Source organism: Drosophila miranda (genome assembly GCF_003369915.1).
Source record: "Drosophila miranda strain MSH22 chromosome Y unlocalized genomic scaffold, D.miranda_PacBio2.1 Contig_Y2_pilon, whole genome shotgun sequence".
Lineage (NCBI taxonomy): Eukaryota > Metazoa > Arthropoda > Insecta > Diptera > Drosophilidae > Drosophila > Drosophila miranda.
In genome coordinates, this window is record NW_022881614.1 from 2,536,860 (window position 1) to 2,564,462 (window position 27,603).

A 27,603-nucleotide genomic window follows, 5' to 3' on the forward strand; every position below is an offset into this window, starting at 1 on the left:
AGTTTAGTTAATTGCTTCTTGAATTGTACTGGGAAATGTTTGCTTAATTCAGCTATGACAGTTTTTTCTCGGTTTTTTGAGTTGTTTGAATTACCTTGTAATTCGAAAGTGATTCATATTGTATGTTATTTATATGTACTAATTGGTTGGTACTGGTTGTATTCAGCAATCGGACAAATGTATTATTTTTATACCCGATACTCAAAATGAGTGTTGGGGTATATTAGATTTGTGGTAAAAGTGGATGTGTGTAACGTCTAAAAGGAATCGTTTCCGACCCCATAAAGTATATATATTCTTGATCAGCATCAATAGCCGAGTCGATTGAGCCATGTCTGTCTGTCCGTCTGTCCGTCCGTCCGTCTGTCCGTCTGTCCGTCCCCTTCAGCGCCTAGTGCTCAAAGACTATAAGAGCGAGAGCAACGATTTTTTGGATCCAGACTTCTGTGATATGTCACTGCTACAAGAATATTTTAAAACTTTGCCGGCTTTGCTTAGAGTAAAACATTAGCGCCTAGATCTCAGAGACTATAAAAGCTAGAGCAACCAAATTTGGTATCCACACTCCTAATATATCGGACCGAGACGAGTTTGTTTCAAAATTTCGCCACACCCCCTTCTGTTGCATCCACAATATTGCACATTCGAGAAAACTAAAAACGCAGAATCATAGATAATGACCATATCTATCAGATTGCTGAATCTGGATCAGATCAGATCATTTTTATAGCCAATAGGAACAAATCAATTTGCAGTGGCTACGCAGTGCCCGACGTCACGCTCAGATTGATTCTCTGTCTCTCTCGCACGCACTCTTTGTCGTGTCGTTTAATATTAGCGGCGTCTGCCATACTGACTTAGTATCGGGTATAACCGTAGAGTTGCGGTGTCCGCAGCAACTCACAACGTTTGAAGTTATTGTATTTGCTACATAAATACCAGGTTGAATTTCCTGGTTTGGGATTAATATGGTTTCTATATCGGAAGTTAATTCTATTTTTCTGACAACTTGTCATCTTGCTGGTAGAAAAATTGTATTGTTACCAGAACTGTATGTTATTGGAACATAAATTTTAATTTTTATATTATTTGGTCGTATTATTAACCAATCCTCTGAAGGTTTTAAGTCTATTAGGCAGTTTAATTGTTTTATGAAATCAATGCCTATTATTCCATCACACGGAATTGCAGAATGCTGATTAAATAAATGGAAATTGTGCGGAATTATGTACTTATCTGTCTGTAGCTCTTCCCCTTCCCCTATTCCTTGAATATCTATTGTATTTTTTGTTTGAATGTCGTTAAAGACATCTGAATTTTCTTTTAATAGTGATATATTGGCACCTGTATCTATAAGGAATGTAAGTTGTTTTCCTGTTTTAGAATTGAGGAATGCCACGAATATATTGAGATTGAGGTTGATTGTGTGAACCGCTGGATTTTTTAATTTTGTGTATCTAAAGGATCTTGGGAGTTTCCCGAAGCTGTCTGGGTAACACGAACATTGTTCTGTCGTGTGTTTCCATTGCTATTGTATCTTTGGTTGTTATAGGTTCCACCGTTATTACGGTTATTTCCCCTATAGCCACCACGACCTCTATTGTTATTATAATTATTGTTGTTGTAAATATGGTTGTGGTTGTAACCACGACCATTTCCTCTACCACGATAGTTACCTCGAAAGTTACTACCGCGGTAGACTTGTCCTTGTCTGGTGTACAATATTGAACTTACACTACCAGTCATCTCTGTACTACACTGTATATATTTTGTTACGGCATCATTCATTGTTGGGAATGTGCCTGCTTCTAGTATTGTTTTTAGTCTGCCGTGCTCGCAATTTTTAACCATTGTACTAATGGCCTCTTTGCAGCTGAACTTATCAGCGTGTTCAGACCCTCATCAATGTATGATGCTTCTAGAAGTTTTCTCATATCATCAATCTCTGTTGTGAATTGGGCGGCTGTTTTGCCTTTTTGGCATACTTTTGCCATTTTAGCCCTTATAACATCTGATGACTCACCGACAATAGTGTCTTGCAATTTCTTTATTATTGCGTTAATGGTGGTTTCATCTTGTATTTTATACAATGTAGTTCCTATTACTTTTGATTTAATTACTTCTATAGCTAAATTTTCGTGTGGTCCTTTCGTTAGATTGACCAATCTGACTGCCGTAATGAATCTTTGTAAATGGAGTTTTTGTCCATTAAATTCCGGAATGGCGTGCGAAATATCTTTGATATATGCCCGTTGGGCAATTGTTTCGTCTGCCATTGTGGTTGGTTCTTGCCCAACCACGCTGTTTGCTGAACTAGTCGACGGTTTGTCGTCGTTTACGGGATGGTTCGATCTATTTGAACGAGAATCGTCTTCCGATATGATGATAATATTTTTTACATTCGGGGGCCTGGGACTTATTGGCCTTGATTCCGATTCTACAGCTGGTATATATGTCGCAGCTGTGTTTAGAAGATTTGGTATGTGTATGTCTAGATTGAGTTTTTCTCTAACGAATACTAATCGTTCCCTTAGACGTTTGAAAATGTCTGTAGCTTGAAACCAATGTATATCAGTAAGTCTTTGTTTGTTCTCTAGAAAAATTTCTCTGACCTCATTATATTTGTTTACCAAATTAGTTGTATGTTTAATGACCGTACTATTTTGAGTAGGTCTGTTCTGCGTTAAGCATTTATATGACTTATCGAATTCTGCTCTTAGAGTGCAAACTTTAGCGCAGATCGTAAGCCAGTCCATATGTGTTTTTTAATGTTGTCCATTCCGATTTGAAGAAAATCTAACATTAGCAACCACAATTCTTCCTAGAAATTCATTTTCTATTATTTGGCTGTTTACGAGGATGCCGGGTATGGTTGATAATACGATACCCTTTTGTGTGGCATCACAATGAATTAGTGGTATAAAAGGTAAATTATATTCGTTCATATATGAGTATTCGAACTCGTATATGCTAATTGGATTGGGGAATACGGCTAAGATTGCTTTACCTCTATATTCGAAATTTTCATTGTTATCGTGGGTAGCCCTAATGGCTGCTGCTGTTCTACAAGACATTTTATTTTGGCTTTGTAACAGTATATTAAAAGCGGGAATTCTACCTGAAATGTACCTATGTACATGTATTCGAGCTCTATTATGCTCCTAGGGGTTGTTAAGACCAATTTTTTTAGACTCTATCTAAATTGTTTGCCCTACTCATATATCTCTTTTTAATTATCTTATTATGTTTTACATACAATGTTAAAAGGAATTGTAAAACACTGATTACTAATTACCAAATTAGTTGTATGTTTAATGACCGTACTATTTTGAGTAGGTCTGTTCTGCGTTAAGCATTTATATGACTTATCGAATTCTGCTCTTAGAGTGCAAACTTTAGCGCAGATCGTAAGCCAGTCCATATGTGTTTTTTAATGTTGTCCATTCCGATTTGAAGAAAATCTAACATTAGCAACCACAATTCTTCCTAGAAATTCATTTTCTATTATTTGGCTGTTTACGAGGATGCCGGGTATGGTTGATAATACGATACCCTTTTGTGTGGCATCACAATGAATTAGTGGTATAAAAGGTAAATTATATTCGTTAATATATGAGTATTCGAACTCGTATATGCTAATTGGATTGGGGAATACGGCTAAGATTGCTTTAGCTCTATATTCGAAATTTTCATTGTTATCGTGGGTAGCCCTAATGGCTGCTGCTGTTCTACAAGACATTTTATTTTGGCTTTGTAACAGTATATTAAAAGCGGGAATTCTACCTGAAATGTACCTATGTACATGTATTCGAGCTCTATTATTCTCCTAGGGGTTGTTAAGACCAATTTTTTTAGACTCTATCTAAATTGTTTGCCCTACTCATATATCTCTTTTTAATTATCTTATTATGTTTTACATACAATGTTAAAAGGAATTGTAAAACACTGACAATGGTTAAAATCAGAAGTAATACCCAGAGTGCATTGAGATCATCCCTGTGGTCTATTATTTTAACATTATTGACCACATTGGCCGTATTGTCTTTGGTCTGACTATCGTCAGAACCAAACCGAATCTGCTATTCGTTTATTATTTTCAATAATAAAAAAATATTAAAAATTTTTTTTTTTTCTTGAATATACATATCTATATACCCTTTCTTTTTTTTCTATACTCTTTAAAATTTTCTCAATATATATATATATTTTTTTTTTATAGATATATTTTCTTTTTTTTTAATGTTTGACCAAAATGGAGGAAGGAAAAAAAAAATGTTAAGGGACATGTGATCGATTTACAGGTTTTTCATTATATAATTCAACATCGATCACATGGTTTTAGTAATAGCCTAACAGAGGTTAGTATTTTCAAGTTGCACTTTAAGGGTGCTGTGGAGATAATGTTTTTTATCCCCAATCGGCCGACTAATTATTTCGAATTAAATAAAACTCGGCGCAGAAATAAAATTACGATATGTTCTTTAATGCGTGACATCCAAATTGCAAGTGTGGCTTGCCTGCCCTTTACATTGCCGCTCCGATCGCTAAGCGCAGCTTCGCTCGGCCGACGTCGGTCGGCAGACGCAAAGCGGAGATAGCGAAGAGCGAGCTGGCAGAGAGCGTTTAGCAGGGCAAGCAAGCGCAAAGCTTTAAAAAACAAATGAGTGACATAGACATAAGTAACAAACAAAATAAGCGGCTGAGGGCCAAGAATTAGGTGCTATTTGGCAAGCAGCTAATCGGCTGGGTTCTGCTCCGAACATTCACCCCCCGTTGGAAGGCAAAGGCTTTCAACAGATCCATCCTGAAGGGGCAGAACCGCTATTTTTCCAACGGCCCTCTTGAAGATGCTTGCTTGGGCGCAGCTGGCGGCTACGCTGGGATGATCGTCGAACGCAGCAATCGGCGCTTCTTTACGAAGGCGGCTTGTCGTGATTACGTCTTGATCATCGGGAACCTCTGTAATTGCATAGAATGGCAGGAAATTTGGCAATGTAGAAATTGTTAAAAGTTGAATTTCATTTAGCGTGGATATGTAGGTTTTTAATATATGGAAAAGTTCGCGCTGCAGTTCCTGATTCTCCGATCGCAGTTTTTCCACTTGCACTTACTCCAGCGTTGTGGGTCGAAAATCGTCAATAGAGATGCACGAGGAATTTTGAAAAGCGGCTAAAGCTGCACGCTTATTCTCCGAGCTATCAATGCTTCCTGATACTATCCAACCAAGTTTAGTCTCCTTCAATGTTGGCAATTGGGCTGATCTGTCGAATCTGTCCGACGCACATTAAATCGAAGAACAAACTGTAGTGGCCAGTTGTGACTCTAAAACTCCAGAGAACAGCTTGGGAAGTACGGCCCTCGCGTTTAACATTAACTCTGCTCTTTACAAAAACAAGATAAGAGATCAATTACAAGAGAGCAGTAGTTAAAGCTTCCATTGAAGAGCTTAATGTCTAATTTAGAGAAGCAGCGTGGATTTGTGGGAGTTATGTTTTAAAGCTTTACTAGAAATCATACGATTACTCCGTTAGTCGTGGAAGCTATGTGTAAGCTTTGCTTAGCATCGTACGATTACTCCGTTATCTAGGGAAGCAAGGTGTAAGCTTTGTCTAAAATCGTACGATTACCCCGTTGGTTGTGGAAGGTAAAGTTCCGATCGTAAGGGCTAATGCAAGTAATAGAACTTCTGGCTAGATCATTGCTATAGTGAAGCTGTGCGAATTCGGATGTGTCTTTTTATACAAATATATATATACAAGTGAATTTGAAAACGTTGTGCAATCAAACACGTGCCAAGTAAATTGAAGTTCTGGTTGACTACATTATTCCTTTTGGATTAAGAAAAATAAAAGGGCTGGAAATCTTACTACGTTCGACACCTCCAAGAACGAGGTCGTCAAAGCCCATCGATTTCTTAGTAGATCTGGGAAAGACCTCGGATTTCCCAGGAACCAGCATCTACATAAACCAACGATAACTACAACCAAATAAGCCAGAAAGAGCCGTTGAAAGATATACTAGAGTGAAACCCGAAGTTATGTGGATGCATACTTGAGCTGAAGTACATTTTGGAGTAAGACGAGAAGAATGGTTTTCTTGCGAGTTCGGAGAATCTAATATGCCGCCCTCGTCACCCTTCTCGCTTATGAATCAAGCGCGCGGCTAAGGCTTTCGCATGTAGTTCTTCGCAATGTGTGGAGTGGCTCTCAAACTGTGAAAATAAAACATTATTCTGCGGCGATCCACACTGCCGTTTAATAGTCGTCGTGTGAAAATGTACCAAAGTATTAGTTTTGAGTCTCGTCATGAGATTTTCCATTTATTAAAGATTAGGCTACGCACTAACTATTTTTGTATTGTCTAGATTTAAAAAGAAAAAAAAAAAAAAACCAATAATGTATATAATTACCCATAATTAGAAATTAGCGCAAATGAAAACCACATTTTTTTAAGATCCGCCGTTGAGTGGCAAATCGTCGTCGTACGGGTATGGAAATGGAAAGAAAATCGGTGTTTCATCCGAATTAGAAGTGAAGACCTGTATATTCATAATTTTTCTCCCTTCCTCAGAATATGTTCCTACGTCGCCCCTTGAGCTCAACGGACACGCCGGATAATTCGTATAAAGTATGAGTGAGTTACGAAACTTCCTTAAACGGAATTCTCGAGTATTTTCGAAATATATATCTGTCTTATAAAACTTCTATTCCGGTATATAAAACAACCATATCCGTGCCATAATTTAAAGCGGATCGGCTACTAATTTTTCTTTCACGTTTGCCTTCTAGTTATATAATTATCATATTTTTCTCTTCTTTCCAATTTAATTTCTTTTACGCCATATTCTCTACACATAAGTCCTATATACATATACACATATAACTAGGTATAACTGGATACTATTTCCTCCTTCTTTATTTAATTACTTTATGCTAAGTTTATACTTATCTGGAAAACCATGAAGTCCAAACCCTTAAATTTTGAATTATTAAATAATAATTAGTAGATAATAATGGAACATTAAACCTTTTGAGTTTGTCCTGAGTAGAGCCTGAGGAAGTCCGATGATCAAATAGAGATGCGCTCGATTAGGGTTATGCTGTCGATTAAACGGCATACAAAGGTAGGGAGGGTAGAGAAGGGGTCAAAGTCATCTGAGTTCCCCAAGAGCGACGGAATATAGCCTGACTATTTGTCGGTAGTCGATTAACCAGTTAGTTAAAATTCACATTCTTTTCTTTTTGATTTCTTTTGTAGAGTTCCTTTTGAACATTAAATCAAGTGTACCTAAAACATCTTTGCGACTGTGTTCGTATAGCAGATAGGAGAGTAGGAAAGATCCCACGACATTCCGGCGAGCTAGTTAGAGCATAGCTAAAGGTACACGTTCCGAAATCCTGCTATACTATTGGTGTCTGACCGTCAAAAAAAGTATGTACAACCTCCATCCGTACATACAATCTCACACCTCTACGAATATGAATTTCTGGCACATTACATAGATTGGCGCCCAACGTGGGGCCAGAGTACGAGTTACTACTGGTTAAAACCCCCAAAAACTTTGCTCGTTGCAATTTTAAATTCCACATTAAAATTAATACTTCCCGTCCAACTACTGTAACGGAGGATATTGATGGAATTTTGGGTTTAAGATTCTGAGTTTCGGAATACCTAACCAAATAGAATCCGCCAGGTAGCAAGGGATGGAAACTGATATTTTTTTTGTTACCAGAATTAATTTGCGAATATACGACAGCTATTCACAAAGGCGGATAGGTCGGCCAAATTATAATAGGATAACCCCAAAAGAGTTTATGAGGGAAGAGTATCGATGGCTTTCGGAAGTCTAATTTTCTAGATATAGATTTGGAAATTAGCCATTGCCAAGGTTACTGACCACATAAACATACCATAGACCAAATTAGATTTCATTGAGGTTATATTCCGGCGACAAGAGAAAGCGTATATCGGACGGAGTCAAGCCCGAAAAGGACAAATATTGGGTATTTAGGAAAATTTTGTAGAATTTATTGAAACTTTGGTCCTATAATTAGGGATTTCCACATTTAGTGATCAGAACTCGTATTACTGGGTTACCTTAACATGTCACCAGTACAACGTACCCCAGGGGGCAAGGCGTCGGGTGACGTGGACGCCCAGATCTGTGGTATATGTCAAGAAGCCATAAGAAGAAGTCAACTAATATGTACTGCATCTTGTGGGCACAGGTATCATGATACTTGCATGAAAGAATTCGTGAAAAATAACAGAAATTGCCCCGAATGTAGGGCGGAGTTGAATCCGGAGGAACTTTCGTTTGATGAGAATACTCTAGCAGCCGAATTACCACCCGACATGGGTTCGGGTATAGTGCCGTTAGAAGGGGGATCCAACCCGGAGTCAAACGCTTCAGAGAGAGGACATCAAAAGTCAAGAGGGGCTAGGCCTAAACAGGGACGGGGAACTACATCGCGCAGAGGGATGCATACTAGGTTGCAGTCTCAACAATTTCGGGATAATTCTTTGGGCAGTATCAGCCATAGGTCGGGCGAAGGAGATATGTCGGAAAGAACCCTTGAGGTTATACAAGCCCTGATAAAAGGTGAGCAGAAAGATATGATGGTGGAGCTAAGTTCATTCGTTAAGAATTTGATCGAAGAAAATCTACGCGGACAATTAGGTAGGATGACTATAGCTTCAGATAGCACGCCTGTGCAAGCGACAAGGCAAAATCACGAGCCTAATATAACAGGAAACTCGTTGTCTTCAGAAAATGGAAGGGAAAGGGGATTACCTCATCCAAATGTATCTAACAGGGCAATAGCTCCTGGGAAGGCCGCTAATATCTTAGCCAGTTGGCGACTAAAGTTTGACGGATCCAAAGACGCTATGCACGTCGACGAATTCCTGTACAGGGTTCGTTCACTTACATCCTCCACTTTAAATAACGATTACAATTTACTCTGTGACAATATGCATCTGCTTTTCTCGTCTAAAGCCAGCGATTGGTTTTGGAACTTCCATAGAAAGAACCCACAGTTTTCTTGGCTGCCTCATTTAGACAACGATTCGATGATGCTAAAGATGATTTCGACTTGTGGGAGTTGATTAGAAAACGCCGTCAGAGAGAGGGTGAATCGTTTGACGATTACCAGACGGCCGTCGAAGAATTAGTGTCCAGGCTCTCACACGAGGTTAGCGAAAATAAGTTAGTAGACATTTTAAAACGTAACGCAAAAACGGTCCTCAGATATGAACTCTTGCATCTCAAAATCAGCGATCGAACTGGCCTGAGAGAAGAAGTTCGCAGGCATGAAAACTTCTGTAAAGACAACCATAACCCTTTTCCACGAGGTAAATTCAGCAAACCGAATGTAGCAGAAATACTTACGGACACTTACGGAGGAAGAAGACGTTTCGCAGATTTATCGTAAGAAACTAGCATGCTGGAACTGCGACCAGGAAGGGCATCGTTTTGATGATTGTTTAGGAGAAAGGCGAATTTTCTGCTATGGGTGTGGTGCTAAGGATATTTATAAACCTCGATGCGTCAAATGTAACACAGCGAAAAACTTGAAACGGGACCGGAGCCCAGTCAATACATCCGACCAAGAACAGCAACTAAACGAAAGCAAACCAACTACCGGCTTTCCGAAGGGGTAGTTGACGTAAAACCGGATATGATACTACACCAAATTTGTACAGGTATAGATGTAGCGACTCAAACGATGGAGAGCAAAGAGTTAGATTCAGAAAATGTGAATACGTGGTTTAAATTGATAGTTAAGCCCAAACGATCGACGGTCCGGAGACGAGCGTTCTGGAAAAAGGTCCAATCTGTTCGAAAACGTTTAGTCTGAGCAGTTATTCTGAGTTCAGATAACCGATTGTACACGGAGGTAATGATCGAAGGGCAAACTTATAAGGCTTTGCTGGATTCAGGAGCAACCATTAGTTGTTTTTAGCACATCACCCACAATCTCAGAAGTGTTTGAGAACCATACGCACTGCCAGCAACGAAGCTTGTACCGTAGTGTCCAAATTGGTGGTTCCGATTGAATTCCGTAAAATAGTTAAGGAAGTAGAGTTCTTTATCATACCAGATTTAAAGCAAGATGTTTATTTAGGAGTTGACTTTTGGAAAGATTTCGGTCTTCTATCCCAATTATTGACCCGAGAAGGAACTGTGAGCTGTTTGGAGAATAGAGACGACACGATTATGAAGGAAACGCCTAAAATGCATTCCCTAAATGAAGAACAAAGGAACCAATTAGAGGCGGTAATAAGAACCTTCCCGTCATATGAATGCGACGGACTAGGTCGTACACACCTAATACAACATTCTATGGTAATCAATGCCGAAGTACCCGTCAAACAACGACATTTCCCCCGCGAAAGAGAAAGTGATGTTCGAAGAAGTAGAGAAGATGATTAAGCTGGGCGTGATAGAACCTTCAAATAGTCCATGGAGTAGCAATTGCGTCCTAGTAAAGAAAGGGAACAAGAATAGGTTATGCCTTGCCTTATTCTCGAGAGATCAACAAATATACCCGAAAAGATGCATACCCCCTTCCCCATATAGATGGGATACTCAGTCGATTGCCACCTGCCAAATACATAACGGGACTCGATATGAAGCATGCTTATTGGCAAATTCCCCTAGAGGAGTCTTCACGCCAATACACCGCGTTAACCATACCTAACCGACCGCTGTATCAATACAAAGTTATGCCTTTTGGTCTAACCAATGCCTCACAAACCCTCTGTCGTTTAATGGATAAGGTAATACCTGCTAATTTGCGTACGAGAGTGTTTGTTTACCTCGATGACTTACTAATTTTATCAGACGATTTCGAATCCCATTTAATGTTACTGAGAGAAGTTTCAGTACACTTACGAAAGGCTAATCTTACGATAAACATTGCCAAGTCGCACTTTTGCATGCGTGAGATTAAGTATCTGGGGTTCATCATTGGATACGGACAGGTAAAGACGGATCGGAGTAAAATTGAAGCTATTAAAGAATTCCCCGTTCCCAAGACGGTGAAACAATTGCGACGATTCCTTGGTCTTGCTGGGTGGTACCGTCGTTTCGTCGACAATTATGCAACGGTAAGTTGCGCCCTCACAGAACTATTAAAGAAACCGAAAGCGTATGCGTGGAACCCTTTGGCCAATCAGGCATTTGAAAAACTTAAACAGTGCTTGACGTCAGCTCCCATTTTGTCTACTCCTGATTTCTCAAAACCCTTTTTGCTGTTATGTGATGCTAGTACTGTAGGAATTGGTTGTGTGTTAGGTCAGAAAAACGAAGAAGGAGTAGAATTACCCGTAGCATTCATGTCCGAGAAGCTATCTAAAGCTCAGAAAAACTACTCAGTCACGGAATTAGAATGTTTAGCGGTGATAAAGGGAATTAAAAAGTTTCGTGCTTATGTAGAAGGTCAGGCATTCGAGGTGATAACCGATCATGCCTCATTACAATGGCTTATGCGTCAGAAGGAGTTGTCTGGTAGATTAGCTCGATGGGCCATAAAACTACAGGGATTCTCTTTTGAGATAACGCACCGGAAGGGCTCACTAAACGTGGTAGTGGATGCCCTATCGCGTAAAGAGGAAATTACTGTTTCTGAAATGGAAGAGCATGGTCCGATAGTTGATCTATCTGCCGCAGAATTTAAATCACCAGAGTATATGACATTAATTGATAATATTCGTGCTAAGCAAGACAAATTACCAGACTTGAAGATTCTCAATGATTTTGTCTACAAAAGAACCGAACCTGATCAGGGAAATAATGGTGTAGATAATCTATCTTGGAAATTGTGGATTCCTAGGGAACTCACCCAAGGTGTAATCTCGCGGGCTCATGATCCGCCCAATGCCGCTCACAGTGGAGTAGGGAAAACCATCGAAAAGATTAAAAGATATTTGTTTTGGCCAAAAATGAACAAGCAAATACGTGAGTATGTAACTCATTGTGAAGTCGTCACACCAAACACCCGAACACCGTGGGAAACCACCCATGGGAAAACCAATGGTGTCTGATCGTCCGTTTCAAAAGCTTTATATGGATTTGCTGGGTCCATATCCCCGATCCAAGAAAGGGCATATTGGTTTACTTATTATCGTAGATCACTTCACAAAATTTCATTTCCTACACCCCCTTAGGGTGTTTACTTCCAATCGGGTGTGCGATTACCTCGAAAATTATTTGTTCTGTACATTTGGAGTCCCCGAGGTGATATTAACAGATAACGGATCTCAATTCGTTTCTGGAGCCTTTCAGGCTTTTCTAACCCGCTTTGGGATACAACATATTCGTACGGCGATATATTCACCACAGGCGAATGCCAGTGAGAGACTCAATAGATCGGTGTTAGCAGCTATAAGAGCTTACATAAGCCGGGATCATTCCACTTGGGATACCAAATTACCGGAAATCAGTGCTGCTCTTAGATCAAACATTCACCAAAGCACCGGGTACTCGCCCTATTTCCTAACCTTTGGACAATATATGATTCTGAATGGCAAAGACTATGAGTTGCTTCGCCGCTTAAGACTCTTATCGGAGGATAGCCGCATTAGTTATCCGGAAGCACTACAAATTATTCGCGAATCGGCAAAGAAAAAGGTGAAAGAGTCACATGAACAAAATGCTAGGCGATATAATCTACGCTGTCGGAAAGTAGAGTTTAAGGTTGGAGAGCCAGTACTTGCCCGCAATTTCTGCCAAAGCAATGCTATTAAAAAGTTCAATGCAAAGTTAGCGCCGGTTTTTATTTCAGCCGTGGTATCTAGACGAGTTGGCTCATCCTATTATCAACTGAAGAACGAACAGGGTAAAAACTTAGGAATATTTCACCTCAAAGACATACAAGTGAAACACTAGGCAACTGTCCTTTTTCCGTTTAGGCTTCGCCAGTTAAAACTAGCGCTTCCTCAACTGTGGTGTAGTGGCCAGTTGTGACTCTAAAACTCCAGAGAACAGCTTGGGAAGTACGGCCCTCGCGTTTAACATTAACTCTGCTCTTTACAAAAACAAGATAAGAGATCAATTACAAGAGAGCAGTAGTTAAAGCTTCTATTGAAGAGCTTAATGTCTAATTTAGAGAAGCAGCGTGGATTTGTGGGAGTTATGTGGCAAGCTTACATGTTTAGCTTTTCTCTCAAGATTGCTGGGTTCTATGTTGGGTGCCTTCGTCCAGTTGTCTCGAGATCCGTGCAGGAATAATGGTCCATATAACCCCAGATTGTGATCTGCCAGTCTGCTTGCTGCGATTCCTCTCGACAGGACATCGGCTGCATTGTTGGCCGATGACACGTGACGCCATTGTGACTGGTTTGTTAATGCCTGGATTTTGGCTATTCGATTTGCCACAAAGGTATGGTATGTTGATGATGCGTTTATCCAGGATAACACAACGGTGGAATCACTCCAAAACCATCCTGAAACCGTGTTAATGTCCATGTGCAGATCCTGTCGGACTCGGTTTGTGAGCTCGGCACCGAGGACTGCAGCACAAAGTTCTAACCGTGGTAGCGATTGTTTGGCTGTCGGCGCCACACGTGATTTCGAACAGAGCAGTCTTACTGACACTTGGTTGTTTTTGTATGTAGCGCGTACATATACTGCTGCGCCATATGCTCGTTCTGATGCATCTACAAACGTGTGGAGTTCTTGGGTAACTAGAATTTTACCATCGTAGATATGCCGGGGAATTTGCATTTTGTTCAATGTTTGTAAGTCGTCCCGGTATTCTTTCCATTCGGTTTGGTGTTGTAATGGTAATTCGTCATCCCAATCCAGTTTGAGCTCCCAAAGTTGTTGCATGAAGATTTTTGCCTTTACTACCACCGGTGCAAAGAGTCCAAGATGGGGACTCAAAGATGGGTCAAAGATTTGGGCCAGTTCGGAACATACCACCCGTTTGGTGATGCGTGTAGCCTGGCTTTTCTGTGTTCGTCCACACAATGTATCCTTCTTCGGCATCCAGATGAGACCCAGAGTTTTCACGCTGTAGTGCTCTAGTGTCTCTCCTAGTTTTACATCGGTTACAATATCCTCTTTGCGATTCCTTGGAGAAGTTGCTCATTGTTGGAGCACCACTTGCGCAATTTGAATCCGGACGGTAGCAATATCTTATTTAGTTCTTGTCGAACATGAATTGCCTCTGGAATCGTGTTTGCTCCAGTTAGACAGTCGACAACATAGAAATCGGTTTTTAATGTTTGTTCGGAGCAGAACCCAGCCGATTAGCTGCTTGCCAAATAGCACCTAATTCTTGGCCCTCAGCCGCTTATTTTGTTTGTTACTTATGACTATGTCACTCATTTGTTTGTTAAAGCTCTGCGCTTGCTTGCCCTGCTAAACGCTCTCTGCCAGCTCGCTCTTCGCTATCTCCGCTTTGCGTCTGCCTACCGACGTCGGCCGAGCGAAGCTGCGCTTAGCGATCGGAGCGGCTATGTAAAGGGCAGGCAGGCCACACTTGCAATTTGGATGTCACGCATTAAAGAACATATCGTAATTTTATTTCTGCGCCGAGTTTTATTTAATTCGAAATAATAAGTCGGCCGATTGGGGATAAAAAACATTATCTCCACATAAAATTTGGTGACCCCGACGTGATCTCTGAGTTGCAGTGTCAATTAATAATCATTCGCGATCGACATTCGTTAGCCCTAGCAAATTTTCGGCGGTTAAGCACAATTCGGTGCTAAAACACACTTACATACACCTACATACACGCATTGCTGGCTATTAATTTCTCTGTCGCGACAATTCGGTCAGTGCAGTGCGGTAGGCAGTGCAGCGAACTCACTAATACACACAAGCGGAGTACAAAGCGGAATCAGACAGCTCGCACAGCCGCACAGCTAAAGGCATTAGCTGTAATCCCTTTGCTTTCGGTTCCCACGTTTATACGTATACAGGGTGTCTTTTTCGGTCGTGCTGAGTGACTCTTTTAAAACCTCAACATGGCAGCACCTGAGCCTACCAATGTCGCGAACGCAGCAATGCCGAGTGATGTAGATTTCTACAAGCACAAGGCCGAGTCCATCGCGCGCCAACTAAAGGCCATGGATCGCTTTCTCACCAAGGAAGAGCTTGCCGAGTTAGATGAGGCAGAACTTCAAGCTCGCTTAGAGCAGATCGAGCGAATGAATGCGGATTTCGATGCCGCTCAAACGAGCCTTGAAAGGCTGGATTTCCTGCAGTTAGCCCATGATGCCCGGCTGGACTTTTCGAATGTTTATGTCAAGGTTAGGTCCAGGCTGTCGCGGGAGTTGATGGCTGCTCGCACGGTAAATGTTGCCAATTCAACGGCTCGGCATACTCTCCAGGGGAATTCGTCGTTGTTCGCCTATAAAATTATAGGCCGTTCTCGAATGCCCGAGTTGCAGCTTCCGCGATTCGGTGGGAGCTACATGGATTGGCCAGAATTCCACGCGATGTTTTCGACAATGGTGCACAAAGACCATCGTATACCAATCATCGAAAAATTCCAATTTCTTCGTGGATGTCTAGATGGTGCTGCGCTGGATACGATTCGTTCCTTGGAACTTTCTGAGGAGAATTACGACAAGGCGTTGAATTTACTAATGTTGCGATTCGATAATAAACTGTTACATTTTCAGGCACACGTCAAGGCTATTTTCGGGCTGCAAGGGGTGGAGAAGGGCTCGGCTATCGGCTTGCGCGCGCTCAGCGATAAAATCAATTCGCACTTGCGTGCACTTCAGACCTTGGCGACCCCGCAGGAGATTTCCGATGGGTTGCTGATCTTCATCATAGGCACGAAATTGGACCACAAGACCAAGGAGAAATGGGAAGAGAACTTGCCGACGTCAGGATTGCCTCGGTGCTCAAGCATGGCCTCATTCTTGGAAGCAAGATGTCGGATGCTGGAAAATTAGTGATCGGCTATGGTAACAATTCCTAGCCAGCAGGTGGGAGGAAGTAAACCTAGCACCCTAATCACCTCCATTAACGATCATAATAGCTCAACATGCAAGTATTGCAAATCCTCCGATCACTACATATCCCGATGCCAGGCATTTATAGATCTCCCTGTTTTTTCTCGATACAAGGAGGTGAAGAAGCGCCATTTATGTCTAAACTGCCTCAACAAAGGCCATTCATTGCAACGCTGCAAGTCAGGGGCATGTAGAAATTGCCAAGCCAAGCATCACACACTGCTCCACATGCAGTCGGGCGCTGACGCTGAGTTGCCGTCGCCGAGCACGGAATCGACCCAGCATGATCCTGCAAGTGCCTTAGTAGCAAGCAAATATATTAGCCCTCCCCCCTCGAGTCAAAAATCTCTGCCTAGCCAAAACGTGCTGCTAGCTACTGCAATCGTATATGTCAGGGGCCGTTTTGGATCGCTTATTCCATGTCGTGCCATTTTAGATTCCGCTTCTCAGGTTAACTTTATAACATCGAGACTCGCCAATCAGCTGCAGTTAGATCCTCACCCGTCTCACGTTAAAATCGCCGGTATTGGAGAGTCAATTCTACCATCCAGCAAGGCTGTGGACATCGTCCTGCAATCTCAAGACGAAAGCTATCGCGGTTTCACTGCCTCAATCACAGGAATGCAGCCTAACTTCGGCCTAGACGCAAAGGATTGGCCAATGCCAAATAATCTAAAACTGGCTGATCCTAATTTCGCCAAGCCCCAGCGTGTCGATCTGTTGATAGGTGCTGGTTTGTTTTTCGAATTAATGTGCGTTGGACAGATTCGACTGTCAGACCAATTGCCAACATTGCAGAAGACGAAACTTGGCTGGATAGTGTCAGGAAGTATTAAAAACTCTGAGAAAGCCCGTGCGGCGCTAGCAGCCGATGAAGATCCCCCTGTCATCTCCGCTTGCGAGACTAATTTGTGCGATATTGTAAGGCGGTTTTGGGAAGTCGATGGAGATTATTCGCCCTCATCAATTTCGGAGGAAGATGTTCATTGCGAACAGCATTTCGTCACAAACTGCATTCGCCTAGAGTCCGGAGCTTACTCCGTGCGTTTGCCAACCAAATTCAGTCTAGAGGAATTAGGAGAATCGTATCAGCAGGCGCTACGTAGATTTCTCAATTTGGAGAGGAAGCTTGCAAAAAATGCACAGCTTAAGGCAAAATATATGGAGTTTATCCAGGAGTATCGTGATTTAGGACACATGTCGCCAGCTTCGCGGCAGTCAGACCTCCCGCAGTACTTCTTGCCTCACCATTGCGTCCACAAGCAGGATAGTACAACCACCAAATTACGCGTAGTGTTCGATGGATCTGCCAAAACAGCGTCTGGAGTATCACTGAATGATGCGCTTATGGCTGGACCCACCATCCAACCTAAAATTCTGATAACTCTGCTTCGTTTCCGCTTTTTTAAAGTCGCCTTGTGTGGCGATATCTGCAAAATGTACCGCTGTGTACGCGTTTCCCATCCCGATACGCACGTGCAGTGCATCCTATGGCGCAATGACCCGAAGGAGGAGATTCAGGTGTTCAAGTTGGAGACTGTTACTTACGGAACCAAACCTGCCGCTTTCTTAGCAATTCGTGCTATGCATCAATTGGCAAATGATGAAGAGTTGCGTTTTCCGCTTGGCGCTGATGTTGTTCGAAGAGATTTCTATGTCGATGATCTCATATCTGGAGGTGACAGCATTGATTCTGTCATCAAGATTCGTCAGCAGGTAAAGGAGCTACTTTCGAAAGGATGTTTTCCCATACGTAAATGGTGTTCCAATGAACCCGCTGCTTTGGAAGGCGTATCGGAGGCGGATCGCGAAAAGTTCCTTACCTTTCATGACGGGACTGAAGTAACCAAGGCGCTTGGTCTAGTTTGGGATCCCACCACGGACAATCTTCTGTTTAGCTTCGCTCACGTCGGAACCGCTGCAGGCCCAATATCGAAGCGTTCGGTCCTGTCTACACTAGCTAGGTTCTACGATCCTCTAGGGCTCATCTCTCCCATCATCACAAAAGCTAAAATATTTATGCAGTCGCTATGGAACGAAAGCCTAAAGTTGAATTGGGACGAAAGCCTGCCCCAGGATCTACATACGACTTGGATTGAGCTGACTTCGCAGTTGTCGATGGTTAAAAACTTTAAGTTTCCACGTTACGTGCTTCGGCAGCAAGCCAGATTAGAAATGCACGCGTTTTGTGATGCGAGCCAAGCAGCATATGGCGCCTGTGTATACATGCGTTCGGAAGCTCTTGGCATTGTGCAAAGTCATCTCTTATGCTCTAAATCCAGAGTCGCGCCCTTGAAAAGTATGACTATCCCCAAGCTTGAGCTGTCCGCTGCCCTCGTATTAGCCGAACTAGTGTCCACCATAGTTAAGGGATTATCAGCTCCATGCCAAATACATTGCTGGTCGGATTCGTCCATAGCCCTTGCCTGTATTCGAGAATCACCATTGAATTTTAATATATTTGTTTCTAATCGAGTTCAGCGGATTCAGGAGCTCACCGCTGGAATGACTTGGCATCACGTGCCCACAAAGTTGAATCCTGCCGACATCATATCACGTGGAGCCACGCCCGCTGAACCAATGGATAGCAGCCTTTGGATCTCTGGACCACCATTCTTGCGTCTTGAGAGCTCAGAGTGGCCTGCAGGCTTGCAATTGCCGACCGATGTACCAGAACGTCGTCATGCAGCATTGGTTGTTTCAAACGAAAGGGATGTATCGTACGATTGCAAATTTCAAAACTCATTCGGATCCATGCAGCGCATCTTTGCTTACATATATCGATTCTACATTCTCAAGGACAAAGGCATAGCGCGGTCGAAGGGTCAACTTACCGTAATCGACATCAAAAATGGTACGCATTTGCTCATAAGGGCAATACAGCAGCAACAATTTTCGGAAGAGATAAGGGCCCTCTCCAGCAAACAGGCCCTACCCCCAAAAAGCACGATGGCCTCACTGAATCCATTTCTGGATAGCTTTGGATTGCTGCGTGTTGGAGGCCGCCTCCAAAATGCCGAATTGGACTACGACGCGAAGCACCCGATCCTGCTTCCTAAGGGAAATCCTGTCACTGTCTCTATTATTATCTTCCATCACGAAAGGTTTCTCCACGCAGGAGCTCAAGGATTGCTCGGACTGCTTCGGCAAAAATTCTGGCCTATTGGTGGACGCAAATATGTTGCGGGAATCATTCGCAAATGTGTTAGATGCTTTCGTTTGAAGCCAGTGCTGAGGGAACATATCATGGGAAACTTGCCTGCGGATCGCGTAAGGACTAATCCAGCATTCCACACAACGGGCGTTGATTTTTGCGGACCCTTTTATCACAAGTCGGAAGTCAGAAGCAGGCCTCCTATCAAATGTTACATCGCTGTCTTCGTATGCTTTAGCACCAAAGCAACTCATTTGGAAGTCGTTCGGGATCTATCTACAGAATCCTTTCTGGCAGCATTAAGGCGTTTTATAAGTCTACGTCCAAAACCTCGAATCATCTGGTCAGACAACGCTACAAATTTTGTAGGAGCAAAAAATGAGCTTTTGGAGCTTCGGCAAATGTTCCTCAGCGATCCTCATACATCGGCTGTGTCACATCTCTGCGTTTCTAGTGGAATCGACTGGAAATTCATCCCCCTCGCTCACCTCATTTTGGGGGTTTGTGGGAGGCGGCTGTTAAAGCAGCTAAATATCATTTTCATCGCATCGTCGGGACCTACATTTTTACTCTTGATGAAATTCAGACCTTGGCTTGTGAAATCTCTGCTTTGTTAAATTCCCGTCCGCTTTATGCAATTACAGAAAGCCCCGATGATCTAGATGTGCTCACGCCAAACCACTTTCTCAATGGAGCCCCGAAAGCTGCATTCGACGAGCCAGATGTGGCGCATCTCCGGGTCAACCTACTTAGTCGATGGCAGCGGCTGTGTCAAATGAAGCAGGCGTTTTGGAGAAAATGGAGCACGGCGTATCTTTCGATTCTTCAGGAGCGGAGCAAGTGGCGGTCATCGTCTCCAAACATCAAGCTATGAGCGCTCGTCATGATCAAGGAGGAAACGCTGCCACCATTAAGGTGGCCGCTTGGCCGCATTGAGAGCGTCATCCCAGGAAAAGATGGGATGGCTACCATCAGAGTAGCCGTCATCCGCACTCAAAAAGGCCTTTTCAAGAGGGCCGTTGGAAAAATAGCGGTTCTGCCCCTTCAGGATGGATCTGTTGAAAGCCTTTGCCTTCCAACGGGGGGTGAATGTTCGGAGCAGAACCCAGCCGATTAGCTGCTTGCCAAATAGCACCTAATTCTTGGCCCTCAGCCGCTTATTTTGTTTGTTACTTATGTCTATGTCACTCATTTGTTTGTTAAAGCTCTGCGCTTGCTTGCCCTGCTAAACGCTCTCTGCCAGCTCGCTCTTCGCTATCTCCGCTTTGCGTCTGCCTACCGACGTCGGCCGAGCGAAGCTGCGCTTAGCGATCGGAGCGGCAATGTAAAGGGCAGGCAGGCCACACTTGCAATTTGGATGTCACGCATTAAAGAACATATCGTAATTTTATTTCTGCGCCGAGTTTTATTTAATTCGAAATAATTAGTCGGCCGATTGGGGATAAAAAACATTATCTCCACAATGTTGTTGATCCTACTGGTAGTCTGTCTTTGTATTGTATTGCCAAATGATCCAGACATTTCGTTGCTAGGAACGGAGCAGCTGTTGTCCCATATGTTACTGTTTTCAGGCGATAGTACTTGATCTCTTCGGATGGATTGTTTCTCCAGACTATCATCTGATGGAATTGATCCTTCGGATTCATCCACACTTGCCGGTACATCTTTTCTATGTCCGCTGTGAATACGTACTTATGAATTCGAAATCGTAGCAGAATGGACATAAGTTCGCTCTGAACGGTGGGTCCAGCCTGCAGAATGTCGTTCAAAGATTTCCCGCTTGTTGATTTGCATGAGGCATCGAATACTACCCGAAGCTTTGTGGTGGTGCTCTCAGGTTTGAGTACACAATGATGTGGCATGAAGTAGTGCCTTTTGGGAACTTTTGATGCTGGCACAATCTTCATATGTCCTAGTCCTTCATACTCTTCCATGAAGTCCACATAACTCTTCCAAGTTTCTGTTGAGCTTCGCCGCTCCAACGCTAGGAATCTTTTTGTTGCGGTTTCCAACGACTCCCCCAGGGCTGAAGGGTGTTCGGAAAATGGGAGCTTTACAATAAAACGGCCGTCTGAAGCTGTCTGAAGATTTTCTATTAAATGAGCTTCGCACCGTGCTTCCACTGGAGTGCGTGGTTTGTCTTCCGTGAGGAATTGTGGAATTGTGGGCCGATTTGACTTTTCCTGCCACAATCCATCCCAGTTTCGTGTTTTGTAGCAACGGGCCTCCTGTCCTTAGCTGCTGTTGATCTGGTAGCAGCAGCGAGTAGTAATGCTCGGCTCCGATTAGCATGTCGATTTTGCCTGGCTTATGGAAGTTTGGATCTGCCAGTGAGATCCTGCTTGGTACGTTTAAGCTCTCTGAATCGAGTGCCTGAGCTGGTTGATCAGCTATTATCTGTGGTCATACGAAAGCTTCAATTCTTTGCGTAAAACCATTGTGAAGGGATTTCATGAGCACATTTACTCGTGCTCTGCTGGTCTTTGATTGACCTCCAATTTCTGCGATCCGTAATGTTGTGTCTTTTAGTTTGAGTGACAACATTGATGCCATTCGTTCAGAGATCAAGTTTATCTGTGATCCTGAATCTAGCAATGCTCTGAAATTAGCAACCTGCCCGTTGTTGGCTTCTACTGCCACCTTTGCTGTGGCCAGAAGATTGTAACTATTGTTACTTGCTGCACCAACCGTCGGGCCTCTTGATTCTGTAGCTGCGCCTGATGTTGTTTCCAAATGTAGCATCGTGTTGTGCTTCTTGTCACACTTGAAGCAGTTTCGACCAGGGCATGCGTTTGTTTTGTGATTTGTTCTAAAACATTTAACGCTCATTTTTTGTTTTTGTACCCAATTTAGTCGTTCTGATGGAGATTTGGAGCGAAATTCTTCGCATCCGTATAGCCAATGGCTTGCTTTCTTGCAGAATGTGCATAAGGGTGCTCGCGCTCTCCCTGTGTTTGCTGATGAACATGTGCCTTTTGGCTCTCTCCTTGATGCTGGTGGCTTCTTACTGGTTCCTAGAACCCGAATTCTTTGCTCCAAGAACTGAAGCATCGTATCCAGCGCCTGAATGTCCTTTGAGCTTCCCAATGATTGTTCATACAAGGCCTTATTTGTTACATCCAGTTTGTTTCTGATAATGGCAATCAATATCGGATCCCATGTAGATATATTGATGCCCAATCCCTTTAGTGATGCAAGGGATTCTATGGTTGTTATATACAACTCTTTTAATGACTTGGGATCGTCATTAATTGTTTGGTGATTGAGGAAGCGGTTCAGTACCGTGTTCGAAACATCTCTGGGATTGTTGTATGCGTCAACTAGTATTTCCCAAGCGGCTTCATAATTTTCTTCCTTTAGATCGATATGGCGAATCAATCTTTCTGCCTCGCCGGTAACGGTGGTTTTAAGATACCACATCTTTTTCACCGTAGGCATGTTGGTCTCATGCACCATGCATGAGAACAGATCGAAGAACTGGGTCCATTTTAATAGATCCCCATCAAACTTTGGGATGCTGATGCGTGGAAGCTGCACGTTATCCGTGTTTGGTGTGGCTGATTTTGCCAATGCTCTTTGGACCTTACTTTCCAGTGTTAGGTAGGATTCCATGTCATATCCTCCTTCCACTGGGTCCTCGAATTCCCCATGAATTGTGAAGTGGACTTCCTGCGCTTGAGTCCATAGTGATTTTATGAAATCACTTGATGTGCCTCCTTCCGCCTCTGAAAGTTGTTTCAGATTGCGTTTAACGGACTCTACTATGGCCTTTTGTCGGCGACATAGTGAAAGCAGTTTTCTGTAATCCTTCGAGGACTGCTGGATCGGACCGCTTTCTTTGGGACCTATTGGAGGATTCTCATGCTTTTCTTTAAAGACGATTTGACGTTCCCCACAAGCACTAGACGTCTGTGATAGCTTATCCATGCATTCGGTAAACATTGTTTACCGTATTCCGTAATTTTACGTATTCATCCGTTTTGTTTGGAGTCGTTTTTGTTGAAGCGATTCCACGCATTTTCGAGTTCTGATATTTTGGCTTGAAAATAAGAGGCCGTTTGCTTTCGTTCTTGGGAATCTTTTTTAAAGTTCCGAATGCACCTCGATATTTCCTCACCAATCTCTTGCTGCACATCCATTGCCATTGTAGCGGCAGCTTCTGCCTCCATATGTGTATCCATTCTATCTGTTTGTACTTATTACTTTTGACCCGTTGGGAGTGTTTTATTTGCTTTGCAGCTGGATACGCTCCGAATCGCAACCGTTGTCGGTCAGAAAGGTAATAGTACAGGTGATGTGTTGGGTGGAGGGATTTGTGCTGTTTCTAATCTATGGAACGCACGGAACAACAAAAATTGATTACCTTGGTGGTAATCGAATTCTATAGCTGTTTTTCTGTTGGCTGATAACCTGAATATGTCAGATTTGCCAAAGTGATACTTATTGGTAGGAGATGCTACCGTAAGTGTATGGCCTGATGCAAAATTTGTATTGAAGATGTCCGGTTGACTGCTTCAATCTGATGTCCAGATCGAATCCTTTCACTGTAGCTTGTCTGACAGTTTGAAAGGATGACCAAGGTCGGGGTCACCAAATGTTAATGTGTGTGTGTGTGTGTGTAGGAAGCTGGTTTGCATACGGTACATAAACCGTCTACAGTTTGGTCGACGCAACTAGAACTTGAACCAGTTGGACTGCGGAGTGGGTATCCTACGGTGCGCAAGGGAGGGTCTGAATACACGGCGACAGCCTCTGATGATTGCGATGGAAGATGAGTGACAGGCAGTTATGGTACTGTTTCTGATACTGATTTTATTGATAAAACTGGTTCTTATTTATAGGTAATAAAAGGTACAAAAGTGCTGAGTCTGTAAAATATATGTTTTGTGTATTATGGATAATTTTAGTGTCTGGTGGGCAATTGCGATATTTTGATGGTCAGCAACTGCCCCGCTGTCCTCGCCCTCTGCGGAGAGAGTGCATTGTCAGCAGAACTCACTGCAGTGGCCAGTGTGTTGTCGTGAGGTATTATATTACATGTTAAATAGAACACTGCGTCACGGTGCCACTGTGTTATGCCGACGGGTATTAGAAACTATTACTTAAGCATATTTCTGCAACTGAACATGCAATAAAACCCAAAAGTAAAATCATCTGGAAACACTTTGCCCTATTTTGTTTACATCGAAAAAATCTCGAACAATATTAAGCGCGCAATTGCTGAATCATTTTATTGGCTCCGCTCCTCCTACCTGTCCCTCTCTATAAATTACTCATACGCCCCAGCGGCAGCAGCAACGGCAGCAGCTCCGAGCTGAGCTTATGCCGAGAGCGTATTCGTAATGAGCCGCAAATGTTAATTGTTCTATAAACATTCGAGCCAGCAATTAGTAAGGCAACAACAACAGCAACAGCAGCGGCTTCCCCGCACAGAAAGAGAGGGCAGATAAACTGGTTGCAGCGAGGCATTCTCCCAACCAGTTTTGCTAATGCCAAACCCCAAAGAAAGAGGCTGAAAAGACGGGATGGCCGGATGGTCGGATGATGATGACGACCGCGACGACATTGCCAATTTCAATCTGGTTGGGGCTTGGATGTGCATGTTTCCGCTTTGGGGAAGAGCTGCAGACAGAGCTGGTCGCCAACGAATCGCGGCCATAAACAAGTGCGGCAGGTGGTAAGAAAAAACAAAAACCAGAGCCAGAGCCAAGCAGAAGGTGAAGGAGTCAGTGCAGCCACTCTCAGCGATTAAGCCCGAGTGCTTTACAACGTCTCGGTGACCGACCAGAGCCAAGCGGACAGCCAGACAGCGCCTCGAATTGACTATTCAGTGTTTTCACCATGGCAAATACTGATAAGAATCCACCGGCCCCATTAAGCGCCTCTTAATCGCATTTGGTTTATAGTCGATACGATCCCCTATCCAGAAGAGGGTCCCACCCATTCCGGGGGACGACATGCAACGGATAGAAGGTGTAGCAGCGGAGGTCACAGTTGTAGATCGGTTAGGGTATTCCCTGCGCCACTGCCTCTCCATATGTTTATTTCTGCTCGTTATTATTGCCACACACTCTGCAGCGGCCAGTGGCTTATCATCAATCCCGAAAAGTGCGTCATTCGAGTGCCTGTGTGGTCACCCAACAAATACCCGTCGTACTGGCGTATAAAACGAGTGTTTTCCAACAATTACTCGGTATTTATAGTGCCTTCCAAAAGGGAACTTCGCCACAGTTTCCCAAGAAAGATCTTTGAAGGCTATTTTTAGTCACTCAGCATATGCGTTTGTCACGTTTATTCTGCGCGAAAAATTCTCTCATAAATACTTCGAAATACAGACACACAGACACACGCCTACACACGCACCGCCCAAAGATACAGCTATTTTAAATTTAGCAAAGAACGCAACAAAATTGGCTTGTAAACATTCTTGTGGAAATGAATTTTCCCCATGGTTTGATGGCCTCTGTCTGACGCCGTTTTGGCTTTTCCATGGCCCATGAAAATTGGCAACATTCGGCTGCCCCTCTCCCCCCATCCATCCGTTTGCTCGCCATTAGAATTCTCTATTTTCTATGTGGGAGGTGTGTCGGTGTGTCGGTGTGTCGGTGTGTGCTGTTTATTTTCCCCCATTTTCTTTTGCTTTCGCTCGGCCATCGGTTCTGGCGTCATCAAATGAAATGTCAGTGTCAAAGCGTGGGTGCGGCAGAGGTTTGATCTTGAAGCAAATTGCATTACTCGTAATTTCCCATCTTCCTCGCAAAAACATCTTAATCTTTATTTTCACCAACGAATCGAAATTAATTGAAAACGAGGGGGAACGTTATGAGTTGCTGCACCGCAACTCTACATTTATACCCGATACTTAGTCAGTATTGCTCTCCTCCGGCAGACGCCGCTACTATTAAACGACACGACAAAGAGTGCGTGCGAGAGAGACAGAAAATCAGTCTCAGCGTGACGTCGGGCGCTGCGTAGCCCCTGCAAATTGATTTGTTCCCTTTGGCTATAAAAATGATCTGATCTGATCAGCAATCAGCAAATTCAGCAACCTGATAGGTATGATCATTATCTATGATTTTTTCATTAGTTTTCTCGTATCTTTAAAATTGTGGATGCCACAGATTTTCGTCCTTTGGGTGGGCGGAAGGGGTTGAGGCGACATTTCGATATATACGTTTTATAATGAGATCTAACAGGAGTGCGGATACCAAATTTGGTTACTCTAGCGTTAATAGTCTCTGAGATTTGTGAATATCCCCAGATTTTTGTCCTTTGCGGGGCGGAAGGGGGTGTGGCGAAATTTTGAAACAAACTCGTCTCGGTCCGATATCTTAGGAGTGTGGATACCAAATTTGGTTGCTCTAGCTTTTATAGTCTCTGAGATCTGGAGTCTAAAAGATATGGTCATTCTCTACGGTTCTGCGTTTTTGGTTTTCTCATATCTTTAAAGTTGTGGATGCCACAGATTTTCGTCCTTTGTGGGGGCGTAAGTGGGCGGGGCGAAGTTTTGAAATATTTTTGTAGCAGTGACATATCACAGAAGTCTGGATCCAAAACATCGTTGCTCTAGCTCTTATAGTCTTTGAGCACTAGTCGCTAATAGGGACGGACAGACGGACAGACAGACAGACAGACATGGCTCAATCGACTCGGCTATTGATGCTGATCAAGAATATATATACTTTATGGGATCGGAAACGATTCCTTCTGGACGTTACACACATCCATTTTCACCACAAATCTAATATACCCCAATACTCATTTTGAGTATCGGGTATAAAAATTGCTTTCTTTCAGAATCCACAGTAAACTCACGAAAGAGTGCCCTGGAAACGGCGCGTGAAAAGCTGAAAGGTAAGTGATCGAAATTTGTATTCCAGAAAATTTATCGATTATCGATCGGAGTATTTCAGTTATTACAAAATTCAGTAAGCCATCATCCGGTTATCGATAAATTATCATATATGACTAAACTACTGAACCAAATCTTCGATTACAAAATCTATAAATATCGGTATCACAGCGAAATAGATTAATTATTGTACTTCATTAAACCTACAAAATTAGCAATTATCGGTGTTTGATAGGTGAAATCGAACGATGATTACAAATCACTGAGAAACACTAAGATTAAGTATACCCCCAGAAATTCCAGTCAGTAATCTCTCTTATAAACAAGGAGCTTTGGGACATTTGTGTATGCATATATCACTGATAATTCAATCAATACCTGCAAACCTATATCAGTCGTGACTCACAGTAGAACTGGCAATCAGTGCACCGCTATCACGGCCATAAAACAGAAGAAAAAGTTAAATTTATAAACCGAATTTGAAATATTTGACAGTCGCGTCGCATAGCAGTGACCTTCGGGAGGGTGCAGCAAAAATAAAAGTGAAATGAGAATGGGAATGGGGACTCTATCGATGGCTCCAACGCACAACGCACCGCGCAAACAGTCACCCACAGCA

General features: G+C 42.9%; 1 protein-coding gene across 1 annotated transcript in view; it reads left to right on the forward strand.

Annotated features, from left to right (window-relative positions):
- Positions 1-27,603, forward strand: part of LOC117192293 — an 83,575-nt gene that overhangs the window by 23,387 nt on the left and 32,585 nt on the right. The window contains exon 2 of the mRNA XM_033396950.1: positions 26,930-26,986. Coding sequence (XP_033252841.1) covers positions 26,930-26,986 — 57 coding nt within the window. The remainder of the gene's footprint in view (positions 1-26,929; positions 26,987-27,603) is intronic.